Source organism: Oculina patagonica, chromosome 4, assembly GCF_052425735.1.
Source record: "Oculina patagonica isolate OP01 chromosome 4, crgOcupat, whole genome shotgun sequence".
Taxonomy (NCBI): Eukaryota; Metazoa; Cnidaria; class Anthozoa; order Scleractinia; family Oculinidae; genus Oculina; species Oculina patagonica.
This window is the reverse complement of record NC_135761.1, coordinates 44,967,336-44,985,904: the sequence shown is the minus strand read 5'-3', so window position 1 is coordinate 44,985,904 and position 18,569 is coordinate 44,967,336. Positions and strand designations below refer to the sequence as shown.

Below are 18,569 nucleotides of genomic sequence, written 5' to 3'. Positions count from 1 at the left end.
GCCATGGACAGTTCCGATCTGCCTACGTTTAGCAACTTTTACTTTTTTTAGTAATAAGATCCTATATGATCTTAGGGACGGACCATTATTTCTTGGAGGGGGGGGGATGAAAATTTTTCCTCTCAAACTTTTTTTTTTAGTTTATGCACCTCTGCAACATTTTTTTTCGATTCTTACTATTTTTTGTTATACATATCGTGTTTGTAAACAATTTATTTTGTCTTTCAGGCCCTGCAAACAATTTTTTTCAATATTTTTCATCCCCCCCCCCCCCACCTCCAAAAAAATAATTTCCGTCCCTAATAGTTTGTTTGTATATGAAAGAAGAAAAGGAGATCCAGGATAATCAGTTGAAATGGTATAAATCTAATGGCCAGCGTTTGCGATTATAATGTAACATGTTTATGCAGTGACTTTGTTTTGTTTAGCACATATGACAAGAACTGAATGCTATATTTCAGTGCAGTTATTTTATGTTTTGACTGAGTACATGAAGTTCGTTTCTTTGATTATTAAACTAAATTAGAAAGTGTATATATTCAGCTTATGTTTAGTTCAAGGCTTTAAATAAAAAGTTGTATGAAGAAATGTCAATTTGTAGTATGATCTCAATCGAACGGTCCGAACGTCTTTGTTTATCAGTATTTATCATATCTCCAAAAGAGTACTTGGAAACAGTGAAATTCCAGATACTTATCTCTACAATGTTTGTCGAATTCTGCTCATATTAAACTTAGAAAATTTAACGTTCTTCCCCTTCTCTCCCCCGTCTGTCTGTATCCCCATCTGATGGTCTCTGATCTCGAGGTGTTGGACATTCTCGTTCCCAGAGCCCGCGCCCCCCTGGACCAGAGAGACGTACTGAAAAGGGCTCTGGGAACGAGAATGGGTGTTGGAACGAACCCCCCTAACTTTTTTTATTCCCTTATAACCCTCCCAAAACCCCCAAAACCCACCCAAAAACCCTATAATTTATAACCAGGCCATCCTAACTTGTGCAATATACTAAGAGTATAAACATATTTATATATAGACGCAAAAAGCCAGTCCAATAATTCATTAATAATAGCTTTGGGTTATTTTCTATGATTTCTTGCTTTAAGTTATAAACTGCTAATTTCTCATCATTATTTGACGCTGAGACAAGAATAAAGGTTATGAGATTAAACGTTTTGATCACGAAATTGGTCTGTACTAAAAATGATCGTGGTGCCGTCCTTGGGGCAAATCTCATCTGAAGCATTTAAAGTGGTTACGATTCTTAACATCCAATCAAAAACCAGCACGAGCACGAACGAGCTCATACCAGCCTGACGCAATGAGGAAGCAAAAATATGTTGCTTAGCAACTCAGCTGGGGACAGCAGGCTCATTCAATCCTCGGAGAAAGTGTGTTGCCATTACAAGTGGAGATGATATTCGTGTTGGATTTTTTTAAGTTGGCTTTTTGGTCGAGTATATCTGACAACAGTGTAATCAGTGTAGTCACTTTCTCATCTTTCTTCGGTGGTTAGCCAAATAACATTGAGGTCATTTTGCTTTGGTTTATTACATACCGTAAAATTCCGGTTATAAGCCCCCCCCCCCCCCCGCTTATAAGCCCCCCTGGTTATAGGCCCATCTATCTCGAAACAAAAAAAATACATCCAATTATAAGCCCCCCCGGATATAAACCCCCCTCTACCGGATGATAGTACCGAACAGGGCTAAATTTTGCTTTATTATGCGTTTTTAACCTAAAAAAGGTATCTCGATCAACACTCCCGTATCTCGTTTCGAAACGATTTTTTCATTCCGCTTATAAGCCCTCCCGGATATAAGCCCCTCCGCTTATAAGCCCACCCAAAACCCCTTACGAAGTTGTATAAGCCCAGGGATTATAACCGGAATTCTACGGTATTAGAACTTGATTGTTAAATCACGACGCTCAGTCAGTCTTGATTTGCTCGACGGTTGTCTCGGAAGTCAGTTGCTGAGCACGTCAAAACGAATGAGGAAGTTCAGATGACGTCATTCGATGAAAACAGACTGTACTCGAGCGAAGTAGATTTACTGACTTTACAAAGAAGATAAAGGGATGATGGAACTGTGTTGATATCAGTGAACGCTTGCTGTGTAAAGCGATAACAGCAAAGTTGGACAATTTCAAGGTGAGTAAAACATAATGTCTTTGTGTTGATTATCAGGAACTATTTAAGACTTACACCGATAAAAGCAAGTGAGCTTAAATACGCAAAATTTTAAAATCATGCATGTCGTGTGCCAGTGAACATAAACACGACGGAAACAGAACTAAAACAAGAACACAAGAAATTAGACGTATTCTTTCTGTATTCTCGCGTCATTTAATGTATCGACGGTGTGAACTTAAGGTATCACGGAAGAAAAATTGTGGTTTTCGTTCCAAGTCAGATTGTGTGCAAACCATCAAGGGTAACCCCAATAAAGTATAATTCTGAAAGTTTGATAAAGATGTATTGGATTTGTTTTGATCATATGACATAATAAGCAACGTCAGCATTTTGTTTTAGAAAAGAAAAATAACTTTATTGGGGTTACCATTGATGGTTTGCACACAATGACTTGGAAGAACGCAATTTTCCTTCTGTGATACCGTAACATCAAGCAGAATTAGCACAATGAAAAAAGGTCGTGTCAGCAAAATGTATTGACTGTAATTATTAGTGTCAGGAAGAAAACATGACATCGCATCGAAAGGGAATTTATTTTAAATAGATGGTATTTATAACCGTTTAGAGATTCGACGAATTTCTAAAATAAATATTAACTCATATAATGCACTTTTAAACAACGACAAAGCAGACCTTGTGAAGAGAAAACTTTAAGGAATAAGCAAATGCCTGCTGAATGTAACACTGAGCTCCTAAAGGGATGGACGTTTGAAATGTACAAAGTCACGACTCACAATTCTGAAACCGGAAGTCATTTCAGTGAAGTGTTAATAATATACGTCATTGCTGTGAAAACACTTCCTCTGTAGGATTTCTTCGTTTTTTCGGCCGTTGCGATTTTTACAGCAGTTTTAAAACTATTGATTCACGTTCAATATGAATATTTTTAAACTGACACAAAACTTGAATGAACCTCAATATCGTGAGTACATGTTACGTGCAGCAATTCAGCGACCGCGTGGTCAAGGGTCGTTTGCTAAATATACATGCTTCTTTTGTGGCTTCCTGTTGTTACGTCAATGTCTTGTTGATTGTTTTACAATTATTGACAAACTCTACACGCGACATTGTAAATTACTTCGGTTTTACATATATAAAAACAAGGATACAGTTTGCTAAATATTTTCGCGATATCGGGTTTTAAATAAAGTACAGCGCGAATTCTGTATCTAAGCCTTGCAATCGATGAATTTTCATGGGATATTAGGCGTAACTTCGAATTAAAGTGTAATATTTTTAAGTCATGATTTAATTAAATGGAGGCGGCACAGTAGAATTACTGAAAAAGACAAAGACTAGAAATGTGCCTATATTTTAGACTGGAAAGTGCGACTCTTGCTTTTTAGATGACCGAATTTTCGGGAAGGGCCATTATTTAATCATATTTTCAACAATTTTTGGAAACCACAACCACAAGTGCCTTATCAGAATGTTATAATAGTTATTTTCGTGTCTAGAACAAAGCATAATGTAAAAGTACTGATTATGATCAATGGATTGTTTTGTAGTATTGTTTCAGACAATTTGAATTACCTGAAGCGTATAACCCTGGCCCAGAACGACCTCCATCACAAATACTCAAAAAATATGCATGAAAAAACGTTTGTGCTTCTCCGTATGAAAGCTTAACTTTAAAATTTGGCCAACCCTGGTCCGCAGATCAGTTCCGATCTACAGATCCGCTGTTTATTCAAATTTTTTCTTTAAATATCCTGGATTGGTAACATTTATATCATCTCCACACAATTTCTTCTCAGTTATAAGCCAATTTCTATGGTGGATATTTGAACTTTATTCTTTAAAGGTTTCTACCAACTCGTCTCTTTAGCGATTACCTTCTTTGGTGAATTTGTCTTCAAGGTGAAATTTCTTAACTGTCTTATTGCATGTTTTTTTTTTGGTAACTCCATGTCATTGTACCAAGATCACCCTTAAACCCTATGCAGCCTAGCCTTTTTCGTAATTCCTAGCATAGTACCTTGCATGGTGCGACAAGCTTCCAAAGATTTGTTTTTGTGGCGGTCTTGTGTCAAACTATGGAATAATGATGTACAAACACACGCACCATAAAGGTGGGAACAAGCCTCTTAAGAACTGGTTAGCATAGGAACAAGTACCTTGATCAAAGCAATAGAATACCAAAAGATTTTCCGCCAATTTGACGAAAGGTTAAACAGTTTGGTTATCATCGCTGAAATATTTTTGAGTTCCAAAAAAGAAGAAATAAGAGTGGACACTGCAATACAGGCTGCGTAAAACGGGTAAGGGGAAAAGGGGGAAGGGAAAAAGGGTAGGGGGGGGGGGAAAGAGGAAAAGAATGCATTCCGTTTCCTCCTCCTCCATTCTCCTCCATTTCCGCTTTTCGAGTTCCCTTAATTCACCTGCTACCCCTTCCCCCTTTTAATGCCTGCTACGCAGCCTAACTAGAGTAGAGAAGAGTTTAAAAGAAATATTTATTGGCTAACACTTAATCGACTCGGTTATGGATAGATTTGCTTATCAGCTATCTTTCATTTCACTTCCAAAAGAACCATATGCAACACAAACTCAGGAACATGACTCAGGATACAACAGTTTCCCAGAGAATGAAAGTGCCACACCTGGTGCAAGCGGCTAGCAATGTGCTTGACTTTCTCGAGGTAGTGGATGAATTTCCTGGCTTATACGCTGGTCCAATCCTCAGAAATGCTATCAGACGATATGAAGTTTTCTGGCTACCACTTGCAGCGAAACAAGGAAGAGAAAGCAGGCTTCTGGCAGCTCCACTGGACATTGCCTGGGTTTGGCATGTGCACATGTTAGCACCTGACAGTTATGAGCAAGACTGCCTCAACATTGTGTCTCAAGTCATTGACCACACACCCATGAACAGGTACCAACGACAGGAAGGTCTTCAAATAGCCAGATACCTCTGGGAAACCACTTATCCCGGGGAGCCATTTGAAGTTGACCTGACCGTACCAACACCGTTTTTCATGCCGTACAAGTTGAAAATGAGTCATGACCTCGAAAAAGCATGTTACCACCACTCCAAGTTCTATTACCAAGTATCGCTGCCTCACTACGCTGACCGAAAATTTCTTGCCAAGGCTGTCGAGCGGTATGAACATCATCTGGAACTAAAAGGTCGAAATCCGTATATTCCAATTGTCCCGTGCTTTGATGTCGACCTAATATGGCGTGCCCATCAGCAACATCCACTGAATTACAAGCAAGTCACAACAGAGATGTTTGGAGCAATGGTACAACGCAACGAGAGTGAAGCAAGCGTCAACCTAGGATCTGCGTTGGATTATTTGGAAACGTCAACACGAGGTGTATGGGAAGCAGCCGGTTTGCAGTTTGAGAAGCCAGGGGCCATGTACAGAGGTGAACCTCCTCCATACAGACCCCCAAGACCTGATTGGCTTTATGCTCCACTAGCAAGACTTGAATATGTATTGAGCATTCTGAAGATAGAAGTCCTAAATGCAGATGTCAACAAAACCTTCTATGTCCGATTATTCGACCCGAATGGCAGCCTTATCCTGTTGCAAGGTATGAAAGGAGGCTTTGGTGTTGACCTGATGAATCAATGCACCATCAACAACGAAAAGAAGCACGCTATCACAGTGAGTCTTCACCAAAAAGCTTTCTTTGGAGACAAGGCAATCGGTTCTTCCCAAACAAGTATGATGTCTTACATTGACTCGCTTTATGTCAATGAACCAGCACCTGCACACCCTTGGACTATCGATGTTCCTTTCAATGGTTCCCAGAGCGTCGTGAGGTTGACAGTTATGTTAAATCCTCCAGCCGTTGAGGGATATCGATTCACGCTCCAACAAGATTTGTTATTCACAAAGGTTGACCATCCTTCAACGGTTCTTAGCTTTCCACAAGCCATGTTTACTCCAAGTGACTTTGCAAAGCCGTTTCTGCCCTGCGAAGCCGCAACGCATACTCTGTTAGACGTCAGGAAACGGGAGGCATTCAAGTGTCGTGTAGTCCACTCTACCACAGCCGTGCTTTCAGCAGTAGAGGTTATCACCCTTCACAATGTCGCTGTAGCATCAGCTAACACTGTTAACTCCGCCGTTCTTCCAGAAAAGGAATCAATCGAGGGCGAGGAAAGATGCGTTCCGCTGAGCCAACAGGACGGTGAGAGGGCTATGCTAATTCGAGGTCGAAAGGACTGGGGCATTTGCATTGGAAAATGGCAAAAAGGAAAACTTTTGAGACGATCTGCCGGCCAAGTGGAAATTACGTTTTTCAGTCTCCATGGTACAAAAGGCTGGTGTGAAGTACGCAAATACAAGGAAGGGCTGTACTTGATTTACATCGATTCAAGTGACTACGTGTTCATAGATTTTAAAAGAGGAATCTTCGTTGTTTCTCCTGCTTCCCAAAACATTCCAGAGATCATTGCATTGGCTTTTTCAGTGTCAATTCTCTACCTCCTCTGCAAACCTTACACTCCAACACCATCGAAGGAGTCCTCGCCATCGTCTCACAAGAAAGCCAAAGGTGACAAAATAACTCCAATGCTTCTTGCTGCCGGTTACAGCAGCACCTCAGTTCCGACCAATGTCTATTTGGGCCCCGAAGTATGTGGTCCGTTTGTCGGGTGTGGCAGCTACGACCTCGATTCAGAATCTGGATCTTATTGGACAGAAAGACCGCAATCAAGAGGTGCATTTGATACTGAAGAAGCTACCCTGTATTTTAAGATAAACGGAGAAGTCCAACCACCGATAAAAAGTTACTCTGGAGGGTCATCCGGAGGTTTCTGGGGAGGTTTTGGCGGCGGAGGATACGATGGAGGAGGTGGCGATGGAGGGTGCGGTGGTGGCGACGGTGGTGGTGGTGGAGGTGGGTTTGGAGGAGGAGGAGGTGATGGTGGTGGCGGCGGCGGTTGTTAACACGATGTTGAACGATCAGGGTGTTAAAGGACGAGTTGAACTTTTGTTTTTTATTTCACCAACTCGAAAAGTTTGTTTAAATATTAGATTGCACAATCTCCTTCCTGGTGGACGACCTATGTTCCACAGGAACAAGAAGAGAAGAAGACAGTCTCCTTCGTTGTTTGGGCTCCTCACGTAACGCTCCCTCCCCCAACAACGGTTGCGTAATCCGAACTACATTCCTTTCCACTTTTCAGCCAATCACGAATTGGCTTATTTAGTTCTGAGCAAGTCGCGCCAAAACTCGGCGGAATACATCGATCAAAAGTTGTGTCTTGCCCTGATCTAGTCCTAGCGTCGACAACTTCAAACGGACGCCAGTTCGCAGCTTTTTTTAAATTTCACACACACGAGACATCGAAAACAAACGACAAAAAATGAAACCCTATGTCAAAAAATTAATTCAAAGTACTAGTACAACAGGAACAAATGCTAAAAATTTGAAGCAATTCTTAGTTTTTACGTGACGTCATCAAAATTATAAAATCCAGCATCGAACGACCCGTCACTGGCTACCAGACGTGTTAAATATATATCATTTTGAAGGTTTTTAGCTCGATGGCGATAGCCGTCTTTAAAATAGAGCATTTTCCATTTTGGAGTTTCACGCCTCCAAGATCTGCTAAAAGGATGTCACGTTCTCATTAAAAAATGCGTCATCTTGTGATTTTTAACAATCTGAACAGTTGAGGTTTTGCTAGAAGTGTTTATGTGAATGTTTACTTGTTCACGAGGGTGATCTGACCGTTTTTTTGCAAAATTTAATGCCAGATGTTTTCATTGATTTCCGGCGGCCATGTTGGAGTCCAACCAGTTGGACTCCAGCATGGAGTTTCCATACTGTGCTCCCTAAATTTGCGTGAAACATTTTGACGGATAACTGGAGTATGGAACAACATACTGACCTGAGACTAGGACAAAACGTTTATTTAGTAGTTTTTTATAACCTGTAATATTCTTGATTTTTTTTTACTCAATAGTTTTGGATTTTTTTTTCGCGGCGTGACAGTGAACACCACCTATCATACAGCTTTTTGGCACTTTTTTGCCTATAGGTGTCAAAACAAACGGCCTCAAACCAAAAGGAAAGAAATGTGGCTCGGCTTTATGCAGCCGTTACATTTGATTTGTTTGAAGTCACTGTGAGAAGGTTCATGCGTTAACAAAGGCAATTATAAGTTATCTTGTTACCAGAAACGCGGTGTATATACAGTTTGTAAAAACAAAGCAAAGCGTGTTTATATGCCAATGTAAGATAAATATGGCATTGCTGAAGAGAAGAAAAGTGATTTTTCACGTTGTAACTTGACAGTTGTACGAATTAATAAAAATGTTTATTTTTCAAAGACACGTTCTCGTTCATTTTCGCTGATGCTTCAACGGAAAACAATGTTAAATGCGACAACGTACCAGTGCGTTAGCTGTGTATGTAAACAATACCAAAAAAACTCAGTTTTCTCTAGTTTTCCAGCCCAGCCACCTCCCCCTCCCCCATACACACACACTTGTCTCTGCCAATAATCCACCCCCCCCCCCCACAAGAAAAGCAGGGACAAGAAAGGAACCTAAAAGAACAAAGGAAGTCGTGTGCAATTAAATATTGCAATCACGTACGCATGTGAATATTGAAGATCTTATGTAAGTGCGCATGATAGCAGTCACTAACAATAAACCAAGTCCGCATGCAACAACGAGACTTCCGCTGGCTTAAAAATAACTTTCGTGAACATGACATATCCCGGCCAACGCCCTCAGTATCCCTCTCTGTCCCTGATACTCTCTTGAATAAACGTAACGTTGGCTTCCAAGAAAACGGTCATGTTAAGGACGGACCATTATTTTTTTGGAGGGGGGGGGGGGGGATGAAAAATATTGAAAAAAATTGTTTGCAGGGCCTGGAAAGACAAAATAAATTGTTTGCAAACACGATATATATAACAAAAAATAGTAAGAATTTCGAAAAAAATGTTTGCAGAGGTGCATAAACTAAAATAAAAAGTTTGCAGACGAAAATTTTTCATCCCCCCCTCCAAGAAAATAATAGTCCGTCCCTTAGTTAGTGATAAACCCGCGTAGTAGTCAGAACTATGTTCAGTTATCATGGCCGTTTAATTGGGGCTCTAGATATCTTTCAAGATTCGAGCTTTAGATATTTGGTATTTTTGATGTGATATTTTATCAGTCGAGTTTTAACTACAACTTGTTGACGGAACAATTCTGGTCAGTATATATGGTATATTTATAAAATTAAGGCAGTTTACCGAACCGAGGCGATTATTCGCGGTCGAGGCGCTTTCTTGACAATGGGATTTTTATTTCAAACACAAGCTTGCCAGTACTTTCGAAAATGGCTAAATTGAAATACAGCACAATACGGCACAATTCAAAACATATTCTGCGTGCGTGGCTACTGTAGGCGGTTCAAATTTTCAGAAAACGTATCGCATAACAATCGTAGCAATTATTGTTCACTTTGTGCAGAGCTTTTCAACGAAAGATAATACATGGCTTCGCATTAGAGCATGTAAGTATAATCTAAGTGCACTTTAAACCTACTTTTAGTGTGAAGGGGTAAAACGTTCTTTACTTAAGCTTTATTTGGTAAACATGGAAACTTCCGTAGTTCAAAGAAGCCAAAGTACGTCGCCACGTATGGTCTACACCACACTTGAGAACGCGCTTGACCAATAGAAAATCGAGGCCAAATGAAAGCGGCGTGCAGTGTTGTCACGATTCTGAAGGTGGTTGACAGCTTGTACCTCAAGCAATATACTTTTTCATCAAATGTGAAGCCAAGTTTTGTAAAGTGTGACGTGAGATTTCCAAGTGCGCTTGAGTCAACTGTTTACTTGAATATAACTTATAGCTTTCAGTGTGAAGCCAAGTAATATCGATTACTTGATATGTATGGTAAACGAGGGCGAATCAGACCACTGCTTAATTAAAGACCATTGCAGCCATTAGCTTAAATAAAAAATGTAAACAACGATTTTTTTCCTCGTATTTGTAAGCAAGCACTGGTTCGAGGCGATCAGATTTAATACCGCTCGAAATTGTCGTACACATGTTTACAAGAACTCTTTTAGAATAAAGCTGCCATATTTTTATATTTTTCTTACCCAAACAGCATTAAAGAGCTAATTATTTAGTAGCATGTTAAACAGGAGCTGGGCTTTTTGTAACGTCAGTCTTCCTGCACGTGCGATGAAGGCACGTGACCCAACAGAATAAGTGATGGGGTGAAAAGTGACAAATTAGCAAATGAAAAACAAAACTAGTTGTTTCTCTTTTCAAGTGGAATCTATAAAAAATGTATCTGGTTCTTTCGCTAGAACATCCGTTGTTTTTAACTGGATAATTTTGGTGCTTGGAAATCCAAGTACCTGATTTGATTAAATCCCATTTTTTCGACGTTTTTGCTTGTTTACAAGCTAAAAACGTAGAATAGGGGTTATGTGGACAAAATTTGGAACCACATATTTGTAAACTCTCAAGGGACTTTTTTAATTTATCAAGGGACTGTTTTAATTTCTCAAGGGATTACTTTCCGCTGTGGGTGATCACTTGCGATCTCGTGAAAAAAACGTGACTTGTCACATTTACAAACGTTATATAACAATTTTAAAAGTGACTTTCTTATCTCAACGCACGTGTGTCAGAAAGGCGATCTATAAAAAGCGTCGCACAAACAATGGATTGCGTATCTAAAACACGAATAAATAATCACTAGCACTAACATCGTTTAAAAATTGCAAACGTCAAAAATAAACCGACAGTAGTCGGAAATATCCGTATTTTTTTCGTGCTTTTTCGTGGAGCAATCGTAACGATACTGCCTTGAACACATTGAACAGCGGTCTACCCGGCTATAACAATTCAAATATGGCGTCGCAAAAACAAAGCGTATTTTGCTGTTTCATTTGCTAATTTCGCTGCCGTAATCGACTGCCTCGAAAGGTCCTTGCAATTTTAAAGTATAGAATTGTCAGATCTCGGTGAAATTTGCACTGTTTATTTGTGTAATGTTAGGAATATGTGTATAAATACCCGGCGCGGACGAGCCATTTTTGACAAAATTATATGGCTGCCTTTCCTCCGCGAAGATAGGAAATTGTTAAACTAAACTACAAAGAAACTGTAATGACGGTTCGAAGAACAATGCACAGGATAAACCTTCGACTCATACTTCATGCAAAAACGTCGACATCTCGAAGGGACTTTGATTAAAAATATATCCACTTTAAATATAAATTGAGTTTTTTTAAGAAAATCAAAAGTGTTTTTTTTTTCGCATAACTCGGACCCTTTAACCCTTTAGGGACTTGTCAATTAGTACTGGGGGTGGCTCTGAACAATTTGAAAAGTTGCGGCTTGAGAGAGCCCACCAAAAGCGATGCTTTGATCTTAAGCCATCAAGGGGGTCCGGGGCATACTCCCATGGGAAATTTTTATATTTGGGCCTCCTGAAATCGCTAGAAATACATCTAAAACTGCTCACGTCAAGAATTTTTTCAATTCATACTGATGAATATCACTGGGTATTTTCTTGTAACTATAACAGTTTAAAGTCACTAAGATGACTCACTCCCTATCTCCTTTCCTTTTTTTAAATTTTAGAGAGCAACATTTATCACTTGGCGACCAGTGGTTCCTGAGCAACAGCAATGTCTCAAAATGCCAATTTCACCCAAACACTTGGAATAGATCTGATCAAGGCAGCCAAAAACGAGCTGGAGTTTCTAAAGTTGGTAGACGAATATCCCAACTTATGCAAAGGATCTGTTGTCAAAAATGCCATCAGACGATATGAACTTTTCTGGTTACCACTTGCCTCGAGATTTGGCACAGAAACTGCCCTGACAGCTCCGTTAGATATTGAATGGGTCTGGCATGTTCATATGTTGGCTCCATCTTACTACGAGCGGGACTGTCTTAATATCATTTCCAAAGTGTTGGATCACTCACTTTTAGACGACACACAAAGGAACCTGGCCCTTCAGTGGACAGAGTATTTCTGGTATATAGAATATGCAAGAGAGCCTTTTGAAGTAGATCTTACCAAGCCTTCGACAGTGTTGACAGAATACCGGTCCAGAATTCAGTACAACTTGGAAGAAGCTTGTTACCGTCAGTTCAAGTTTTATTACCAAGTTTCCTTGCCGCACTACAGTGATGATTTATTTCTCAAGGGCGCTGTGGAGCGTTATGAGCATCATCTTCAACTTCAGAAGCTCCACCCAGACGTATCCATGGTGCCATGTTATGATGTGGAACTTATTTGGCACACCCATCAACTTCACCCCTTAAACTACAAGCGCACAACAGCAGAGCTGCTTGGAAAGCCGTTACATCACGATGGTGCAATAACAGGTCGAACTCCAGGAACCAAGCCGTACGATTCTGACATGAAGAAGAGAGAAGCTTGGGAGGCGGCAGGATTGCCGTTTGCGAAAGCAGGAACCATGTACAGGGGTGATCCACCTGATCCTAGGCCACCAACACCTAAATGGCTGTACACTCCACTGGCGTATTCAAAGTATTCATGTGAGATCCAGAAAGTTGAAGTTCTCGGACTTAAACGGATGTTCAATTATGCTATTGAGGTGGAGAGCTTGGGAAGAGCTTGGAAATTTTTTTACCAAGACGTTAGAAAAAACAATCGAGCTAATGATAGTTCACTGAGACCATCTAATGATAGTTCACTGAGGCCATTTGTCCTCGATAATGACACGAAACATATGGTCATTGTTTCCCTTCATAAGTCGACGCTATTCGGTATGAAGTCAATAGCAGAGAGCCAAGTAGACTTCCTTCCCTACTTCCAGGCTGTTGGGTTTAATGATACCGCATTAAACCAGCCAATCGTAATTGATGTTCTCCTTTGCAGCGGACGATACACGGCCAAGTTAACAACAAAGTTTGAACTGGTAATCATCAAGGATTACTGCTTTAGAGTTCAACCTCCGAAGACGTTTTGGCCTAGGAACCATCCATCAAAGATCCTAAGCTGCCCAAAATTGATGCTTCCTCCGAATGATCTAGCGAAGGCATCTGTACCTTGTGACTCCGCTACCCACTCTGTGATCTGTGGAGGATACGAAGTATTCAGTTACCGTGTTGTTCACTCATCAGAGGCTCTGCTATCTGCGTTGGACATAATAAATCTCTATGGTCAGGCTGTGGCATCAGCACACACAATCAACCCAAGTACGTTTCCAGAACGACGCGCTGTTGAAGACCAGAATAACAACATTTTTCTGAGTCAGGATGAGGGTGAGAGAGCCATGCTGATTCGAGGCAGTAGAGATTGGGCGGTTTGCATCGGTGGGCTGAAGAAAACGTCCATATCCGACGAAGAAGTGAAAGGATGGCCGCACTATGTGGACATAAGGGTCTACAAGCTGTTTGGCGAACGTGGCTGGTGTTCGGTTCGAAAGTCACGCCATGGTGTGTTTGTGATTGAACTTGATTCTGACACCATGGTGCAAGTAGATCTGAAGTTGAATAAGGTGGTTATCTCCCCTCTTGCACAAAATATTCCTCAGATTCTAGCTTTGGCGTTCTCGATGTCTGTCTTGCATCCCGTGCATTCCCTACCGCCCGGAGCACCCGTCTTGTAAATCGTCGCCTACTCAAACCTCTCACCTTGGCTTCATATCGCCTTCATTTTACAGTGTCGGAATTTTGAGTTCGAAGGTACCTACTAATAGTCAGGTTCCCAGGAGTCCAAAATGTGACACCCACGGGCATTTTTGTCTGATTTTTGGCAACATTGCTATTTTTATTAAATGGAGTACGCTGATTTCGAAAATCAATGTTGCCAAGCTTAATTTTCGCGTTAAGATGATGTTTTGATGCATTTAATTATGACGTCATGGTCCAAATAAGGAATGTTCTTTCCTTTAGCTATTTTAAGCATAATACATCCAGAAATTCATTTAAAGCATTTTTAGTGTGCTGTAAAAATGATTTCAAGAATTTTCTGAGAGTTTTTACGCTGTTTCTGTGAAAATCAAGCCCTTCAGTGACAATTGACCACGCCCTCTTAAACAAAATTCACCATATCGCGGGAACCTTATCACGGGTGTAGTTTTGTTATTTTGTCAAAGAACAAATGCGATATTTGTATTAACAAATCGCTATAGTTGCAATAAGAAATAAAAATATGGTCGTCGTGCCACGCTGAAGCTAAGAGCTAGCGAGCATCAAGAATGACGCCATTACAATTTTCATATATCGAGTTTCCCTTGTTTCAGCATTTCGTTTAAGTTTTGTGGTAAACTTAATGAAAATAACATCATAGTTAATGTCGTAATATATCATCGTTGTTTTAGTTAGAGATAAAACTTTATTGATTGTCTTGTATATTGCTGAATCTTACTTATTTCACAATGCACTTTGTCTGTTATAGGCTCATGATAAAGACTTTGGTTGAACGCATGTAAAATTAACGAATTTAAAATGATCATAACATTGCTCCTTGCTTTCAGGTTTAAATCTGTCTATAATATTTTTAATCAATATCGGTAAATATTTTTAACATATCTTCAGAACTTTTTTAAAAACACTGAACTAATATTGCTTTTTAAACAAGTTTCTTTAAAGCGCTTTAGCGCAGTTTCATATAGCAATTAGCGTTGGTCTTGGTGCATCCACACAGCCCAGTGCACATGGCATGCGTTTATCTAAATTCATAGCGAAGAGGCACATATATAGCCAGTGGTCAGATCGGATTTCATACATTCAACAAATAAACGTTTTCTGCGGAGGAAGTGGTGTCAGCTTTGAGGACATCTTCGCCGACCGAGAAGAGAAGAAAAAATTTTTCTGTGATAACTCTCCACAGATGAAAGAGGTGCTGTTACAGCCGGTGATGGTGTGAGATGGTAACAATGAACTTGACGAGTTATTAGGAAGATTTGCTGAGACATCCTCTAAAGTTATTTACGTTAGATTCTCTGAAGTTCCTGCCCATATCCACACTGTTGATGAGAGCTTAGCGCGATCGATGTGCCAGGAGAAGTAACAGCAAGTCTGTGCCTCGAGTGGAAACTATAATGTTGTCGACATGCCCACTATGACTGACTGCATAACGAACAAAATTCTTATCGGCTTCCTCTTGGTTGGATCTCAAAAAGGCTACATCTAGGCCAGAATCTGAGCAGAATCCACTTCGTATGAAAAACCACCAGATATACTACGATTGCAGTGTCAGTGCCTGCGAGATAAGTTCATCTGAGAGAATCCGTGCAAAGTCCGCTTTGTTGTCTCCTAGTGCCAAAAATGCTCGCCACTTCATCGGCCGCAACTGAACCTCTCTTACGTACTTCAATGACTCTGCTCACAGGCCACGCCGTGTTCTCGGAGCGTCGACTTCTTGTCGTTGCTTTTATGGAGTGCCTCCCATCGAGTAACACATCAATCCTCTGGTATCCAGGACCTTTCCGTAAAACAGTGTTTACGTAACATTTCGCAAACCCACCGAAAGCATTTGCATTTTTTGGTTTGCCAATAGCTGCCACCATAATTAGTATGCTGCCACCAGGGCGAAGCCATCGAAGAACAAACTGACTCTAGGCACTTGACCTTTTCTTCTGAGAACGTCTTCTAAAATTGACTTGTTTCACACTTGTGGGGTTCATTTCTGCGAGAAACAGTGGCACCGGCATTATACCTCAGATGTTACAATATGGCTTGCATGTTTATCTCGCGCCTGCCTTCTTACACCGTGACTAGACAACATAAAATACTCTGGTTTCCATGCAAATTTAAAGTCTTTCTCTTTTTGCGGCTAGTTGCAGCACTTTCAATTTCATAAAGGCTGGCAAATAGAGGTGGATTATTCTTGCGAACAGGGTCACGAAAGTTTGTCTTCCATCCCTTCTTCCCGTTCCCGTTCTTCCTCTCTGTCTGAAGATAGTAGCCTCCATTCCACGAATGGTTCAAGCTGAGTCTGTCCAATCGAAAGATCTTGTTTTATTTCTAGAGTCACGAGATCTTTCTTGACAATTTTTTGCAATGTCTCATTTGTCCGTGACAAGAACAACCCGGATTTTGTTGTGTGGAATGTACAGAATTCTCAGCTTCATTATCTTGCTTCTGTCTCTCCTTGCCACTCTCTGTGGATAAAAGCAGTCGTTATGGTGTATGTCAAACATCGCTGATGTTTGTGGAGCAATTTAATTACATACTACTTATTAACCGAGAGTGAGGTCATTACAGGGGAATCTCAGACCGACGCCTTGATGTATTGACCGAGCGATAGCGAGGTCAATACATCAAGGCCGAGGTCTGAGATTGCCCTGTAATGATCGAACGGACGAGGTTAATAAGTTATTTATTATATGGCCTTTTAGCGCCATTCTAAACTGAAATATCTAAAAAAACACCGAGGTGAAACTCGCTCTCGCTCTCTGTGGCTCTCTTCGTCGCTCATACTAAAGAAGTATCGGTATGCTAATATTTTTCTTTTAGTTGTTGAAAAGATAGTTACATTTTGTCAGTATTTATTGTCGTTCTCGCAATTGCGCTAGTAGCTTTTACTCACAACTCAAAAAAACATGTAAAAACCGCCGAGCCGAGAAAATTTTTCATAATGCCCGGTCATTACAAGAAAATAATGCCCGCTCAGCAGCCAATCAGAGCGCGCGTACTATTGTAGCCGTATAATAATACTTTTTATTAATACAAGAATCACATTCATTTTTAAACAAAATGTTAACACTATACCCGTGATAAAGTGATTTTTTATGAGAGGGCGTGGTCAATTCCCACAAGACGGCTTGATATTCATAGAAACGGTATAAAAACTATCAGAAAATTCTTAAAATCATTTTACAGTATACTAATAATGTTTTGAACGAACTTCTGGATGAATTATGCTTAAAATAGCTAAAGGAAAGAAAATTCCTTATTTGGACCATGACGTCATAATTAAATGCATCAAAACATCATCTTAACGCAAGAATTAAGCTTGGCAACATTGATTTTCGAAATCAGCGTACTCGATTTAGTACAAATGGCTATGTTGCCAAAAATCAGACAAAAATGCCCGTGGGTGTCACATTTTGGACTCCTGGGCACCTGACTACTAACGTTTACCTTTCAGTGGACCAAAACTTCTGTGCTGATTCGAAAAACTATGATGATAGATCTAGAGCTTGTTGGTATGATTTCGACGCGGACATGCTCTACGGCTAGAACGACCGTTTGCCCAATTCTGTTTTCTCTCAGTGGGGCGCAGAAAGTTAGAACCAAGCAGAAAGCGGAAGTGGAAGTGATGCTGTTAACGTTGCTAGTGGTAGAGGATGTGTGAGAGGTGACGCTGGGGCTGCGTAGAGGGGGATGGAGTTTCGGATGACTGAGGAAGATAGTGATGGGAGATCTTCAGGAGATAGTAATAGAAGAGGCGGAGTTTAGATGGTGGTGGTTGTATTGATGGAGGATGGCGATGGCGGTGAAGGTAGACGTCGAGGTTGTATTGGACAGAAAGGTTGCAATCCAAAGGTGTATTTGAATCTGAAAAGCTTCTCTGGTGAACCGATCTTCGCATTTTATGAGCTAGAGAATTACGTCTTGAAGATGTGGCAACATTTATTCTTATCACATATTTTTGTATTTTAATGTTTACCACAAACCTTGCTTATCTGCTTATTAAATTAATAATTAGTGACAACAGTGAATTCGAAAAATGCCGCTTTTTAGGTATTACATAGCTGTTAATGTGGAAGTGGTGGGGCATGCTTCAGTTCTTTGAATTCACTATGAGTAAGTTGAAGTATTAACAAATGCAATTAAAATTGAGCATCTTACGAAATTACCGTGGTGTATATAAGCGGAAATAGATGTTTTTGTTTTGGTGATACAACTTTTAAAAAAACGTCAGAGAGTACGTCTACGTTTCTGCTTTAACTTTCGTCCTCCAAGAACTCGGAGGATATCCGAGTAAAAATATCTAGACATAGCTAGTTTCACAGTAGCTAGTAGAAAAGGCTCTGGATGTACCGGAAAATTTTAGCTTGAAGAGAGCTGCGGTATAGGGAAACATCGCCCTTTTCTTCAGCCATGTGCTAAAACCCGAAACAAAACGAAGCAAAACCACTAGACTGTTCACAGTCCCCTATTTTTTCCGTGATGTTGTAGAGATCGATCGTTCAGTCCGACGGGCCGCCATCTTGGTTTACGAACGCGAGCGAAATCTGGGGAGAGTGCAAAAATCCCGTGGATGGCGGGGGAGGGGCGAAAAAAATAATTAAAAATAATTCCGCTCTCCCACCCCCACGCTATGAGCATCCCACCCCGCCACCCACGGGATTTTTGCACTCTCCCCAGTTTTCGCCGCGTTTGTAAACCAAGATGGCGGCCCGTCGGACTGAACGATCGATCTCTACGACTTCACGGAAAAATAGGGGACTGTGAAACAGTCTACAAAACCA

The 18,569-nt window shown here is 40.5% G+C and overlaps 1 protein-coding gene across 1 annotated transcript; it reads left to right on the top strand.

Annotated features, from left to right (window-relative positions):
- The first annotated feature begins 1,760 nt into the window (after positions 1–1,760).
- LOC144648506 (uncharacterized) lies at positions 1,761–7,092 on the top strand. The gene is made up of 2 exons (XM_078508038.1): positions 1,761–2,149; positions 4,720–7,092. Exon 2 carries the CDS (start codon positions 4,726–4,728, stop codon positions 7,090–7,092), a length of 2,367 nt encoding a protein of 788 aa, XP_078364164.1. The 5' UTR covers positions 1,761–2,149; positions 4,720–4,725.
- The last annotated feature ends 11,477 nt before the right edge of the window (positions 7,093–18,569 follow it).

What these genes read in the sequence shown, in the direction of transcription:
- LOC144648506 (XM_078508038.1), top strand. Translation starts at nt 4,726, where the DNA reads ATGCAACACAAACTCAGGAACATGACTCAGGATACAACAGTTTCCCAG.